We start from the raw sequence: 15,985 nt of genomic DNA, 5'->3' as shown, positions 1-15,985 counted from the left end.
CACAACCAAGACAAAGTCGTCGCTGGCCAATGCATGTTTCCAGAAAGAAATGACGAAAATTCTGTGAAATTTGAATTTGCGAAATTGTAATATTTTATACCGCCCCTCAACAGATTTTCACGAGAGCCAAAGGGAAACGTTTCCGGAAAAAAATGACGAAAATTCTATGAAATTTTAATTTGACGAAATTGTAATATTTTATACCGTCCCTCAAGAGATCCTTTCTCACCACAGCAAAAAGGAAACTTTTTTAGAGAAAAGAACTTATCATTTTCATCATAAATCTATTAAAATTTATAATTCAACTAGAATCTCTTATTTTATTTGGCACATTTGGCATCCTGCTGCTTATATAATGAAAATTTTGTCAATGTTTGTTTTACAGATGAAGAATTTCATACTTTGCCTGGATTGTGTTTAGGCATTCTATAGAATGACTAAACAAAGTATGAAATTCTTCATCTGTAACCACTTCCGTTTATTCTATACTCTGCCTGAAACGATCAGGCATTGTATAGAATGCCTGGATTTCATACTATGCCGGTAACATATATATATGTATAAGCAGGATCAATTGTATATTTGTTTTAGATTTATTACATGTGCAGAATTACATACGTTAAATTCTCAGTGTTAATGAGTTTATTTGCAAGCTTTTCCTACTATTAGACAATGAAAATAAATGAACCCTTGAATAGAACACAGTTTTCTCAGCCTGAAGCCTGTTACAATATTTTCAATACGAATCACCAGTCACTTCCAGAAGTTCAGCATCTCAATGACAATTTTTTACACATTTTTCATGCCCTTGAACACAAGATTTTGTGTGCCTTATTCCATTAAAGCATTGGATGGGCAGATTTTTCAGTGTTCAACCAGACTTTTGTGTTAACAATGAACTCTCTTTCACTGTCTGCGTTACCAAGTGCTAAAAATAAAAAAGCCTTCAACAAAACTGGCAAAATTTTGAACTTTGGGCTGCTTTCAAGGTTACAAAGATTTAATATGTCTGCCCAATATCTATTCTCTGAACTGATTTCACTTCTTGTAATTCTTTGTATTGTAGTGCAACCCATTCATCACACATAATTCATAGTGCTGTTGGTGACACAATGTTAAGCAACATCCCACAATATGTGAGGGAGTAATGCACAATCCCAGCAATGCACGAGAGGGAGTGCGAAAACCAAGAGAGGGTGCAAATATTTCATTCTCTCCAACAACATGTTTTGGAAAGGTAGGACATTTATATATAATTGGTATCTCACAGAAGTTATGTACACAAAAAATGAGCATGCTCCTAGTATAAACTCCTTCCTTTGACTATTGTTAAGAGCATGCCCCTCCCCCACCAATGCAGGGGCGGAACTTGCGGCCATATTGCGTGCTGCTTTAGAAGAGGTGCTAAATGGAGTTCAAAGGGTGAAAAAAGCTTTTCATGGAAAATTGACGAATAAAACGAATAAACGAAAAGAAAAAAAACGAATAAAAATTATTAGACTCTTTTCAAATTAAGCACCATGCATACTGAAAACCTAGGCAGCAAGAATTTCTGCTGCTTGAACACCAATCCTGATATGGCAAAAAAAAAGGTGCATGTAGAATATAATAAGGGTTTCTGTGAAAAAAGTTAGCTTCTCTCAGAATTTAAAGAAATGATTAAATTTAAAAGTGAAATGCAAAAAATGAGAAAAATATAAATACCTTATTTACTTAAACAATTTCTCAACATAATAGCATGTTAATAAATTAAAGAAAAAATTTCTGCTGTTTTTCTCAGCCTGAAGCCTTTTACAATATTTTCTATACGAATCAAGAGTCGCTTTCAGAAGTTCAACATCTAAATGACAATTTTTTTCGAATTTTTCATGCCCTCGATTTTGTGTCTTATTCTTTTAAAGCATTGGATGGACAGATTTTTCGCTGTTCAAACAGACATTGAAGTCTCTTTCACTGTCTGCATTACCATGTGCTAAAGATAAAAAAGCCTTCACCAAAACTGGCAAAATTGTGAACTTTCTGCTGCTTTCAAGGTTACAAAGGTTTAATATGTCTGCCCAATATCTATTCTCTGAGCTGATTTCACTTTTTATAATTCTTTGCATTGTGGTGCAACCCATTCATCACTCATAATTGATAGTTCTGTTGGCGATACAATGTTAAGCAACATCCTAGCAATACGTGAAGGAGTAATGCACAATCCCAGCAATGCACGAGAGGGAGTGCGAAAAACAAGGAGAGAGGGTGCAAATATTTCATTCTCTCCAACAACATGTTTTGGAAAGGTAGGACATTTATATATAATTGGTATCCTCACAGAAATTATGTAAAATGAGCATGCTCCTAATACAAACTTCTTCCTTTGACTATTGTTAAGAGCATGCCCCTCGTCCCCCAATGCAGGGGCGGACCGTGTGGCCATATTGGGCGCCGCTCTAGAAGGGGTGACAAATAGAGTTGAAAGGGTGAAAAAAGCTTTGACAACCAAAACAAATTCGGATTTCCGCGATGTGAAATTGTTATGATCGGAATAACAATTTACTCACATTTTTGAGTAACTCACATGTTTGAGTAACAGTGTTGAGTAACTCACATGTTTGAGTAACAGTGTTGAGTAACTCACATGTTTGAGTAACAGTGTTGAGTAACTCACATGTTTGAGTAACAGTGTTGAGTAACTCACATGTTTGAGTAACAGTGTTGAGTAACTCACATGTTTGAGTAACAGTGTTGAGTAACTCACATGTTTGAGTAACAGTGTTGAGTAACTCACATGTTTGAGTAACAGTGTTGAGTAACTCACATGTTTGAGTAACAGTGTTGAGTAACTCACATGTTTGAGTAACAGTGTTGAGTAACTCACATGTTTGAGTAACAGTGTTGAGTAACTCACATGTTTGAGTTTCACACTCTTTTGGTTGCTCACAGACACAGTTCCTTGATCTCTTGGCAGAAGCGGAGATTTATGGTTTTGCCACCCTTCTCCCCTTGACTACTCATTCCTTAAATTGGCAGCCCCTCTGAAATTGTCGCACTGTGCTATAGCCTCCTTGTAAATATGCCATTGGGGGTGCCCAGTTTTGAACTGGGTCCTTACCAAAGATTTCAGCCTAGGGATCCGGCTTCAGGATGTGGGAGGAGTACGCCTACTTGGTGATGCTGAAAAATATTTATTTGCCTATTAACATGGCTACCTACATCCTACGCTGGACCCATGGTCTCTCAGGGCATGGTTTTTTATGTGGTTCTCTAGTGAAAATGTAACGTAAACTGAACAATGATTACATTCTGTCAGTTCGCCTTCCCCCTGCATGCAAGGGGCTATGTTTAAAACTCTTCAAAGTATTATGTGAAATATTTACTGGCAAATGTATTATTTGAAATTTGTATACTACATGTACCTATTTGAAATTTGTATACTACATGTACCTATTTGAAATTTGTATACTACATGTACCTATTTGAAATTTGTATACTACATGTACCTATTTGAAATTTACATTCTATGAGTTGAACATGACAAAGTAAAACTTAAATGATAATTGCCTGTATCATGATATTGTGATTTTTGCAATCCAAAAAATGAGATCTAAGTTTAGATCTAATTGAAAATTTTCTAGATGTAGAGTTTGAAGCAAGAGATAATGAAGTACTGATGTATTTCCATTGAAAAAATTGAGAACTTTCGTTGCATTTTTTTTTTTTTTTTTTTTTTTTTGTCCTGTGAATGTAACATACACATAGAGCCCGGCAGAAGGGTTCTTGTCCAATCATTTTTAGTATAAACGTACTTACCTTGTCATGCCAACCAGGATTGATCCGCACGATTGCATGCCGCAGATTGCAGCTGATCAGTGTTGTCAAGACTTCAATGTATTGTTGCCAGATTCCGATTATCATGATCATGCAATACTGTTTTATTACATAAATGCATGCAAATTAGATTTTGTGTGTCAAAATATTATGCTAATTTTAGTGCCACAGAGTCTCAAAGCTGATTGGTTCCTGTGGTTACATATGAAGGTGAATTTCCTATTATATACCAGCAGTGTGCAATCACATTTCACTACAACTTGGATTCTCTTGCAGTTGACATGATTTGAAAGTCAGTAAAGATATAATGTAGCGCTTGTCGATCCTCTGGATGTTATAATGCATGGGTAGTTTTCACCCTGGTCAACAAAAACTATAGCACAAGGCCTCTGCATGAAGTTCTTCACATCACTGAAGGTCATTTCACCTATATCCATTGGATATACAACAAAAAACAGAGATAGTGCATGCGTCTGCCTGCTTCCAATGGCTATAGGTGAGTTGAACTTCTTCAGTGGCATCACAAGCTCTGTGCAGAAGCCTTATGCTATAGATGGAGGCTGCCTCTTCATCTTAAGCTGAGATAAATGAAATGACATATTTACTCTGTTGAACTTCCCTCTAACGCCTCCATTGTGATTGAGCTTCTCCTCGGCTGATGATGACTGCAACCTAACTTCTCTACTGGTCTTCTCCTAGGCCAATTGCTGACAGATTCAATGGCGCCTTCACTAATGGTTCTCAACATGTCAATGCAAAGGCATTATGCTTGGACTTTGATCTGTGTGTGACAGTGGTACCATGGGAAGGTGGTTCCAGTGATGAAATAGACGTCCAGTTCTATTTTAGTCAGTCTGTGGCAGATTGGGTGAGATTATTCTAAATTACTTGATATTTTCAGCTCTCTATCTAAAACTCTAAACGGATCATTGCATTTGTAAAATTTTATGAAAGTTTGATGAAATATCTTTCACAAAACTTGAAAAACAACCAATAAGCCTATTGGTTATATTCACTCTAATGTATCAGATACATTTATTGGTTGCATTTTTCAAGTTTTATAAAACAACTTATATAAAACCTTGATAGCGTAATGACAGCCTTAGACTTAACAGAAGTAAGTTTCACTTCTACTGCACAAGATTCTCACACATTCCTTTTTCTTATACTCTTTTGCGTCATATTTGTTCTTGTCTGACAACATTTTTTTGACTATTTGATTGAAAAAAAAAGAGGGAAGAAATGCTGAATAAAAAAAAATATTTCCTAATTCTCTGACAATCGCCGGCTTTCCAAAGGAAAACTAGATACATTTTGCAACTGGACTGAGATAAGATATATTTTCCATGTCTGAAAAGCTGAATCTATCAAATTCTTGCAGTTTATATCAATTTCATTCACAAATATATGGGACAAAAACTATGCAAAAAATGGCTCTTTCAGCAATTTTCTTTTTTGACAAAATACGATAGAAAAATACTTACAGCATCAATCACTTCTTTTTCTAACGACGGTTTCTTTGATAGACAAATGTTAGGAACAGATGTGGCGGAAGATGTGTACGGTCTGACATCATCTGCAAGTGACCAGTTTTCAGTGTTCAACTCCATTTTTGAAAATTGTGTTGTAATCAAGTTTTTACCTTTTTCTAGCATTCTGTAAAAAAAACTGAAATTTTTAGACTGTTCGAAAAACGAAGATTACATAATCTCATTAGCAAAAACAGTAAAACTTCATATTAACAATTTCTCATGTACTAACTTAGCTCAGACACTAGGGACATATGAAAATCGAATGGAATAAACAACACAAAACTATAATGTATCTAAAATGAATGAAAAAACCCTAACCCTTAAATGCATAAGCTTTGCATGTGTACATAAAGTTATTTAAATGTCAGTTACTGCAGCAATTTGAGGAAAAAAATTCAGAATTGCCCTAGCACATTAGGTGAGGTATCTATTTCTCTTTCCATTTTTTCTATATTTTAAATTTCGAACTTACTGGTAGATGTCTTAATTAATGACCACCACTCATTGTTTCAGAGCATGCATGACTGTGATTTCATTTTTTTTTAATGTTTTGTACACTTTTTTTTTCTTGCCTCAAAGTTTGCAGATATAAGAATTTGATCTGTAGGGCATGTGGAATGAAGGGTCATATTCAACAAGTGCAAACATGAAAAAAGCAGGAAAAACAAAGATTGCACATCGCAGCGGTTTCTGCTTCTCTGAGCAATGACGATTACTGTTTGAACTCTGTTCATAAATTAATTCTTCAAAGCAGAATGTAATCATTTAGCTCGAAGCTCACAGTGTGTGCATGGAGGTAGATTCCAGATCGCATTCAATCATTTCGTATGACTCCTACAGGCAAATTTTTGGATTAAGAAGTCCTAAACTTATCAATACATCCGACTGATTGTAAAAATTTTAAGAAGAAAAAATTTTTTCTAAAGGGTAAATGCATTGTTAATGTTAAATTTAAAAATTATTCACCATCTGGAATTGTTGATAGCTAATTCAAATTTCACCAATATTTTGGGATGTTCTTGGTTTGACCCACTAGACATTTCATTAACTGGAGTTAATGCTTCTACAGGCAATCTTAGTGAGGTTTTAAAGTAATTCCCAGAAGTTTTTGAAAATGGAATTGGGTTCTTATTATGGACCTGAAGTCAGACTTCCCATTCATCCTAAAGTACCTCCAGTTCACTGTAAAGCAAGAAATGTGCCTTTGTCTCAGAGGCTTAAAATTGAAAAGGCAGTAAAGGGTTTGCTTGACGAAGGGGGCATTGACAATCCACAATGAACTGCCCAGATTGTCCCTGCCTGTATTAAGCCAAACAAACAAGTTTGATTATGTAGTGATTATAAAATAACCTTCAATAAAGCCATGATCCCTTTTCCATATCCCATTCTGGCAGTCAATAGTTTGAGATCAAACTTGAAAGGCAGAGGCTACTATGCTAAGATAGTCCTTGTACAGGCATACTTGCAACTTAGAGTGGACAGGGAATTTGCTGAAGCCCAAACCATTATCGCTGCAGTTCAGAGTGAACATATAGCCCCAAGTCTGTTTCAGAGCATCATTAAGCAATTACTCAGATTTAGAAGGGGTGGTGCCCTACTTCAATGATGTGCTTATAAGAGCAGAATCTATAGACATTATAGCAGTACGCTTAGGCTATGCTAATCAGGTTCTAAGCAGATTTATAGGTGCAGGTGCCTACGTAAAGAAGGAAAAATGTCTTTTTGGAGTGAGATAAGTCGAATATCTTGGGATTCAAAGTTAATTCCAAAGGTATACACCCACCCAAGTTCAAAGTCGAGGGAATCCATGTGGCCCCTATTCCAAAAGATAAGCAACAGTTGCAAGCTTTCTTGGGCCTTATAAATTTCTGTCAACTTTTTGAAAGATAAGGCAACGATAGCTGAGCCGTTGCATCAACTTTTAACCAAGAATTCACTGTGATGAGCAGAAGAGCTTACAAAAGCCTTCCAAACGTTGAAGAGGTTAATTTTTTATCGAAATATACCCCCTCCCCCCAGTCCAGTTAGAACGAATCTCTACACATTGTGTGCTGACCTGTAATGCATCCCCTCATGGGGTAGGTACTGCATTAAACCATAGACTTCCCGATGGTGGAGAGGCACCTATTGAATTTTTTTTTAGAACCTTGACGTCAGCTGAAAGTAATTATGCCTAAATCGATAAAAAAACATTGGCTATAGTGTACGCAGCGCCATCTTAAGGCATGGGCTACCCAGGCACCTCAAGAGAAAAGGGGCCTCACAAAAATGATATCTGGTTGAGATCTTCGAGAATTTGCCTGGTAGGACCTCAGAAAAATCATTTGGCCCGAGGGCCCATAATGCTCTTAAGACGGTCCTGAGTGTACACTGGGAAGAAATCACATTTTCTATATGGTCATACATTTACTCTAGTCACGGATCACCAGCCACTCTTAGGATTATTTAATAGGGATAAAGCTACTTAAGATATAATTTCACCTCACATGTTACGATGGCCATTAATGGCATGCTTCATGCAAGTGATTTTGTTTTGATCCATGGTAAAAACATACATCATGCTGATGCATTAAGTAGATTGCTTCAACCCATATTAGACTGGGAGAGAGATGTTCCCCCACCATTAGAAGTTTTTTCTCATGGAGGATCTTTTGTTTCCACCCATGGCCCCACATGCTAGTGCTGGACCCCCACCCCCCCCAATCCGAGATTATGGTATATTTTTGCAGTAAAAAAAACGAAACCTCCATCGGGTAGGAAAAAAAATGCTGAGCGAATGCTCTCTCCCTCGATAAAAAAAATCCTATGTACGCTATGAAGTTTGTATATGTACAGTAAAACCTCGTTACAACAACACTCGATAATAAATGCCTCTACAATGTTATTTTTTAAATCTTGTTTGGAATTGTCTAGTATAATGTTCTACTATCGGTACAGCGATATATCCTTCACTACAATAAATCCCCTCTATAACGATATTGTTTAATGGAATTTGAAACCAGTATACTAAGATATTTTTTTATATTTCACATCGAAATTCCCCTGCTATATATTTTTAAATTCTTCAAAAGTTTGTTCTTTCAAGCATGTTTAATAAACATTGGTATTTTGCACTATCTACCTTTCGAAAGTTATTAAGTTGCAGCAAAGCTACTTTCTATGTAGTACACAAAAGGGCTGTGCAGTAAATTATTTTATAGTATGGAAGTTTCCGGTGGTCTATGGTCGCAGGGACCATAAGTGGGGTAAGAGGAACAAGTAGGTCTCTTGCCCTGGACCAGAAGGGGGGGGGTTGCAAATTTTACCTTTTAATGTGCCATTAAACATTAAATGGGGGTGATAAAATGTGTGCTTGCCCAATACCTTCTATAGCGGAGAGAAGGTGTATCTAGTAAACGTGGCGCTGGCTTGCCTCAGCTGATCAATCATCTAATTGCGGCTTTGGTGGTCGGTATTCAACGTCAAAGTCTTTAATTTAACAATAACAGCTCTACTATGATACTTTTGTTCGTCCAATCGAGATTTCACTTAGTTTTATTATGAATATACACAGTGTCAAATTTATCCTTAGTTTCTCTCCGATAAGATGTCCACCGCATCTCATCAGTTTCTTTGCTCATCAAGCAAGTATACTTATACTATACTGCAATTTTGTTGGAAGTAATGTAATTTTATAAAAAAAAATTATACAGAAAAAATTACCTATAACTACAGAAAAATCAATGTTTTTCCTTTTTGAGGTAATTTCAATATTTATAGAAAAGTCCTTAAAACAATAAGCTACATACAGTGATCTCTCACTTATACGTTTCTCTCAGTTATAAGAGGATTTTCTGCACTCTTGGCCAAAGATATGCTATTTCATCATATGCTTCTCACGGGCATCTGCCCCGGGGCCCCGAGAAAGCACACCATGGCCCTGGTAAATGGAAATAATATTGAATAACTATTTTCATTGACCTACAACATAGAACTGAAATGATTCAAATATTTATGTTCACTCTACCTATTCAACTATGCACTAGCTTCTTCACAATTCTGTTAATTTGTAGATATGGCCTATTAAAAATAAACGTTTCACACTTTATGAAACACACAGGGCCGCAACTAGACGCTTGGTCAGCGTTCAGCATTTTGTTTCTCCCTTAAAACATTGAAGGAGAGATTAAAGTGTCAAATCTTTGGTCCAGCACCAGGAGCACCAGACCCCAACTGCTCATATTCCCCCTGCAGTTGTGGTCCTTGAAACACAATTCAACTCGTCAGCCGTAGATTTATTACAGTTAATTACAGGACAAATAATAAAATTTATCAAAAATGTATATTATTTTCAGTATTGCCTGCCATTCCTTTGGGTTAGAAGAAACCATGTTGAAAATTCATTTATGTGGAAAAAAATTAATCCTTTATGTACGCACTCCACATAGAACTTACTAAACGATTTTGAATGATCCAATAACTAGGAAACTTTTTTTTTATTTTCTGGATATTATGCTGAGGTGAACTCGGAAAGAAAAGTCATCCTATCTCTGCCGAAACACGAACCCAGGCCCTCTTGCATACCAGGCAAGCATGCTACCATCTACACCACTGGAGACACGACCCTGCCATCCTTATTTCACGCACTGTGGCGTGAGGCACTAAGGCTATTGTGGGTTTTGACTGATTGTGTTCTATGCGTTAAATAAGAAGCAATTAGATTCAATGCATTATCTCTGATTCCGATATATGACAACTTATTGAGTAATATATGATTCACAATATCAAATGTTTTTCTTATATCAAGAAATATTGCAATGGTTTTTTTAGATTTATCAATATTTTCAGCAATAAATTTAGTAAATGTTAGTAGAGCAGTTTGTTTTTATTAGGAAGGAAACAAAATTGATTGTTAGAAAAGAAACTGAAATGTGACAAGAAAAAATTCTATATTTGATAATTGTTTCAAATATTTTTGAGATAGAGGGTAAAACTGAGATTGGTCTGAAAATGTTAAAATCATAGGGATCTCCAGATTTATAAATGGGGGATACGATAACTGATTTTAAAGACCTCAGAAATTTACCACTAGCCAACATATAAATCTGAGGAAGCATTCAAAATATTATATGGTAGAATTTTCAAGACTTTTTGGTATTGATTGTTTCTGCAAAGGATCCAGAAGTGACTAATGTTTTAATAATTCTCAAGATTTCATCAGCAGTTGTTGGAAAAAGGTATATTGAGAGTGAATTTGATTTCATGTATGGCTTAAAATCATCATTTATGTTGATATTGAGTGGGGAAATATTAAAAAATAGGAATTAAAGTTTTAGGCCAGAGAAAAAAGGATCAGAAAGAGTAGGATCAGAATCGGAAAAAAACGGAATGTTTTTATCAGTTTTATTAATTATACCATCAATGAATCTTCAGCGTTTTGTGGGAGTGTTACATTTTGAAAATTGGTAGGAAAAATATTCAAGTTTAGCAGATTTTATTTTGGATTTGACCAGTTTTCCAACATTTTTATAGGCTATATTTAATGGGATATCGAATGGAAATTTTCGTGTTTTATAATACAGTTTTTGCTTAATTTTTGTCAGGTGTAATTCATGAGTAATCCAAGGATTCAGCTGCGATCTATTGCTTTTACAATTAATATATCTAGTGTGATAGTGTTCTGTTGTTTCAAGTTTAAGTAAGAATTCTTCAAAATTATTAGAAGGGTCAATATTATTGAATGAAAAATTGTAATTTTGAAGAAAAATATGAAGTATCCGATAATCAAGTTTTTTAAAGTGATGATTAGTTTTTTGATCTGATAGTTGAAGTGGGAATACTGAAACATAGCTTACAAATTATTGCATAATGATCTGTCAAATCAGAGAAAAAAATAGAATATATATCAGTAATATCAGATGAATTTTGTATGAATATGTGATCAAGACATGTATTCGATCGAGGTCTAGTTATGCCTTCGATAAATGGCTGGAATCCTTTACTACACAATAAGTTCAAGTATTCAGTAGTAATATTAGAGTTTAAGTCAAGAAGGTTAATATTGATATCACCAATAATTAAAACATTTTTACATTTGATTCGATCAATAGTAGTTTTCAATTTGTTAATGAAATCGGTAGATAGAAATGAATGAGATCAATAAACAGATAATATAGTAAACTTTAAAGATTGGTGAAACAATACAAATCTCAGCTGTGTGCAGGGTGATTGATGTTAAATGTTTTAAGCTTAGGAAATCGTTAACATATACCAGTATACCACCTGAATTATTATACTGTCTACAACAATGAAATAGTTTGAATCCAGAAATATTGAAAAAGTCTATTTCATTGTCAAAAATCCAGACTTCTGAAAGGACTAAAATATGTATGTTTTGAATATTGGTACCTAAAGTTGTTAGTAATTGATTAAAATTCGATCTAACACTGTATATATTTATATGGAAAACATTAAGGAAAATGTGAAGTTAGTATTATTTAAATTTAAATTGTGTGTACTGGTAGAGAGGTATGTTTTCAGTTCATCCAAGGTGTTCAGGTCAGTGTAGTTTAGATTGGGATTAATATTAATTAGACATTATTTAAATCATTTACATGAGTAATACTGAACATCCTGGAATCATCATATTGACACAAAAATACCTTATCATCTGATTCAGCAGTAATTGAAATTCCTGTTGCTTGAATTGTTTACAGTGATAATGAAAGTTTTTCATATATGGACGTATGTGACAATTAAAATATACGGGCAACAATTTAAGTCTTATCAATTGATGACGCTAACAATTTCTTTGTTTTTGCTGCTTTCAGAAATTTGTGTCTGCTGGATTTCCCATCAAACTAAACAATTATGGGCTTAATTTTGTCCTTTATCTTCGTTGGGATGCTTAAATGGGAGGGGGGGGGGAAGAGGAATGGAGGGGCATTGGCCCCCCTGAATGCCCTCATTTTATATGAATTGGGCATCATCAAGTCCGCCACCAGCCTTTCATGTCTATCTCTGCCATTGCAAAATGCCATCCCTTCATTCAAAAAGAATATTTTTTCAGATTTTGTGCAGGTGATAGTGTTTTTCCTCCAACTCTGAGAAAAACGATAATAAACCAACCGAGGAAAAGAAATACCCTGGCTCTTTATGCAGTATTATTTATAATATATTCAGGGCCGCAACTAAAGGGGGAGCAGGCAGATCTGGTGCCCTAGACTAGAGAGGGCGCCAAACTCATCTTTAAACTAACCTTTACATATTACACAGGGGCGCCAAAATACATGTTGCTCTGGCTGACTGTCTGGTTGCAGGCCTGACTATATGCATAATCCTATACTACCCTGAAGTACGGGAACTAATACTAGGCAGACAACTTATCATCCTTCATCTTTGTTCAGCAAAACCAGTTTTTCATTCAAAATGACCTCTAATTGTTAAAAAAAAAACATAGGAACAGAAATTGGTTTTAATGATAACACTGATGTCACACTTTGCATTATGGAGAATTAGCCTGGATTTCCAGGAGCCCTACCATGAAAAGAAGGGGAAAAACTCTCTTCCCCCCTTCTACTATCAAACTTTGAACAAAACCTGAATCCACTCAGTGGCAATTTATCTAATAGGCCGGGTAAACATTTTTGGGAGCAAAGCCTGATGTACAGAGATAGCTGGGCTCATCATTACTGAAATAAGATGGTTTAAGGAGGCTCGATATCTCACTATTGCTAAAATACAAGGCATCAAAAGTTAGGCAAGATATCTTGTCAATGACCCTTTGTGGGCTAAAATAAACAATGAACAAAATTGGTCTATTAGTTTTTCAGGTCTAGACCAACATCACTGATTATGTAACAGGCCGGTGCACATAGAAATAAGCCACCCCATCACAATACTTACACAGAAAAGGAATAGATTTGTACATCTTGAGCACTTTGTGTGTTCAAAAAAGTTGTAACAGATTATAAAGGTAAGAACAAATTGAAAGGTGATATATTATACATGCGAGAACAATTTATTTTTGTTACCAGAAACAAGGAATGGACATAGTTTATTAATCAGAAAGTCTGCCAATGGAATCAATAATTTAAATAACAATCACAAATATAAATACACAGTAGTTTCATCTTGTCAGAGGATACACAAAACTACTGTATGAATGTGACCTACAGCCACCCCTGCTATAGACGATCAAATCTGATGTTTTGTAATTTCATTCTACTACGTTGGGACGTAATAGCACTCACGGAATCCTTAATGGTTATAAGGCTGTTACATGAAACCCAAACAAATTTCAAATATTTCTCATATGTCCCTAAGCTGTCTGGATGGGACCTTGGACAAAATGATACGCTACACAGCACTAACTATTAATTCACAAACTTATCATAAATCATGATGCCAAATCTTGTTATTGTGGAGAACCTGGTCCGTGCTCAGATTGCTCATGCATCAAGATGTCCCTGGGTGTCTCCTAAAGCTCAAGCTCACTAAGTTCTGTGGTTCAAGAATCCTAACTTTTAACTGATAAAAAGTTTAAGAAAAATCCATACATCTTAACTACAATGGTTGAAACATTCAATTATTACACTTCACTCACAATTTGAAATATAAATGACAGCACTGAAGAATCTCGCAACACTAGATACACAGTCATAATTCCAGCGGAACTCATTTGGTAATAAATTGCCCATGGCAAAAGAACTGGAGTTATGATCGATTTGAAAGAACAGAATGATGGCGATGAAACCTAATAAGCTGCCTTGTACACTTATGTATAAACCAAGTAATTTTGTTTTAATTTTTACTTCCTAAATAAGAGGGGCCAGCACTGTAGTGTTTGATCAGAACATATCTAAAAAAAATGGCTTTTTAATCTAGTAGTAAGTCTTGCTAATTATAACTAATTAGAAGTGAGATAAATGCACAAATACATGCGTACAGCTAAACAACATTCTGATGTATGATATTTTCATTTGTATTTATGTGTATGCTTTATTTTTGATTTTTGAATGACAATGGAAATGCTTGTATCTCAAAAATACGATTTTGGAGTTATCATGTTCTGACCAAACACCACAGAGTTGGGTTTTGAGGAAAAAAATTCAACCTGGGATTTATCAACAGCGGTGAAGTAGGAGCCCACAACTTCTGAACAGTAAGTCCAACGCAGTTGCGAAGACATGCACAAAAAGTAATCTTTGAAGAAATACCAAAATTGTTATCAATCTACACGTCACAATAAGTACACAAATTTGTGGCTTGCGAATAGCATCTGCTACCTTGCATATATGGTTTGCAAACTATAAAGCTTGTGCAGCCACTGCTCTAATAGAAAAACATTGTTGCTATCATGTACAGTGTTGGCTAAAAAAATGAGAAGAGTAAAATGATTTTGAAGGTTTTAATTATTTTTCATTCATAAGGTTTTTATCTTAGAAACAAATTTTTACAAAAAAAAATGTGCCTATATATTTAGGTTGCCATATACACGTTTTTAATTTTCTGCCATTTTGATAGTCAAGTTGGGAAGGTGGGGGTTCAGCTATACACAGCATATATGGTACTTACATCACTATATGATTTATTCATTTACAGACACAGGCAAATGGTTTGATGATATTTCTGGTTGCTGCATTTTGGTGAAGCTTAAACTAATAAAAAGGAAAAGTCAGTATTTTTCTTACTTTCATATTAAATCTAATGTTTTGAATGACATCATTCCCCTTTGTTAGTGAAAAGCACATTTGCTTATCCCACCACCTTTGGTTTGCAAATAACGTGCACAATCTTTATCTTTAAAAGAAAAGGGCATTCAGCGAATATAGAAAAGGAACAAGTGACCTGTTCATCATTTGCCTAAAAAAGAGGGGTGTAAGAAAGTGATAACGGATAGCAAAACGGATGTAAAATCTAGGTTAGCAGATAACTGATCCAAAATCATTTCTCAGGTATGCCAATAATGGATACAAGGAGACAGCTGGACCCCTCTCGATAGATGGGTCCAGGGATGTTAGTCCAGGATGATGTCCAAGTAATGTTAGTATGTGTAGTGCATTCAATGGTTTTTTGCATCAGTTTTCAATAGAGAAGGCAATATATAAAGTATGGGAGTGATAAAGTTGTCAACAATATTTAAGTGGAAGTTCTGAAACTTCTCAGAAATGTATGCGCTAACAAAGCATCAGGATTAGATGATATTCACCACAGGCTCCTTAGAGGATGTGCTAATGAATTGTTGGAGCCAGTTGAGCAGACATATACAGGAGACCTGTTACTCAGGGCATCATTCCATGGGATTGGAAGCTTACTAATGTGGTTTCAATGTACAAATACAAGGCCACAACAGGCAGAATACCCAAGAAGGTGGCTGAGAAAAAGATGCCCATACAAATACAACGCCACAACAGACTAAATGCCCAATGAGGTGGCTGATAAAAAGATGCCCATAAAAATATGGTTGTCATATATTTTAAAAATACAGCAACCCAATTAAAAATGCAATTAACACAAATTATAAACAATATATACACATGATAAAATATTATACAACGCCTATAAAGAATACTTATGGTTGTCTTATTCTAAGAATGGATAGCTTCTCGATTTACCCCAACATGTTTAAATAATAAATATTGATGTCCTATTACTAAAAT

General features: G+C 35.2%; 1 protein-coding gene and 1 long non-coding RNA gene across 5 annotated transcripts in view; one reads left to right on the top strand and one right to left on the bottom strand.

Annotated features, from left to right (window-relative positions):
* The window catches only part of LOC149074680 (uncharacterized), an 86,962-nt gene extending 82,288 nt beyond the window's left edge, over positions 1-4,674 (top strand). The window contains exon 3 of the long non-coding RNA XR_016194516.1: positions 4,513-4,674. This is a non-coding gene — a long non-coding RNA (uncharacterized LOC149074680). The remainder of the gene's footprint in view (positions 1-4,512) is intronic.
* LOC149074679 (uncharacterized) overlaps positions 1-15,985 on the bottom strand; it is a 459,047-nt gene that overhangs the window by 369,245 nt on the left and 73,817 nt on the right. For all 4 annotated transcript variants that reach the window (XM_089247147.1, XM_089247149.1, XM_089247150.1 and 1 more), the window contains exon 11: positions 5,298-5,469. In XM_089247147.1, the coding sequence (XP_089103273.1) occupies positions 5,298-5,469 (172 nt within the window). The remainder of the gene's footprint in view (positions 1-5,297; positions 5,470-15,985) is intronic.

The sequence above is a fragment of the Pholcus phalangioides genome, unplaced genomic scaffold (genome assembly GCF_987345545.1).
Source record: "Pholcus phalangioides strain wild (caught in Gottingen) unplaced genomic scaffold, Ppha-v1.0 ptg000017l_1, whole genome shotgun sequence".
Lineage (NCBI taxonomy): Eukaryota > Metazoa > Arthropoda > Arachnida > Araneae > Pholcidae > Pholcus > Pholcus phalangioides.
This window is presented reverse-complemented; position numbering and strand designations above follow the sequence as displayed.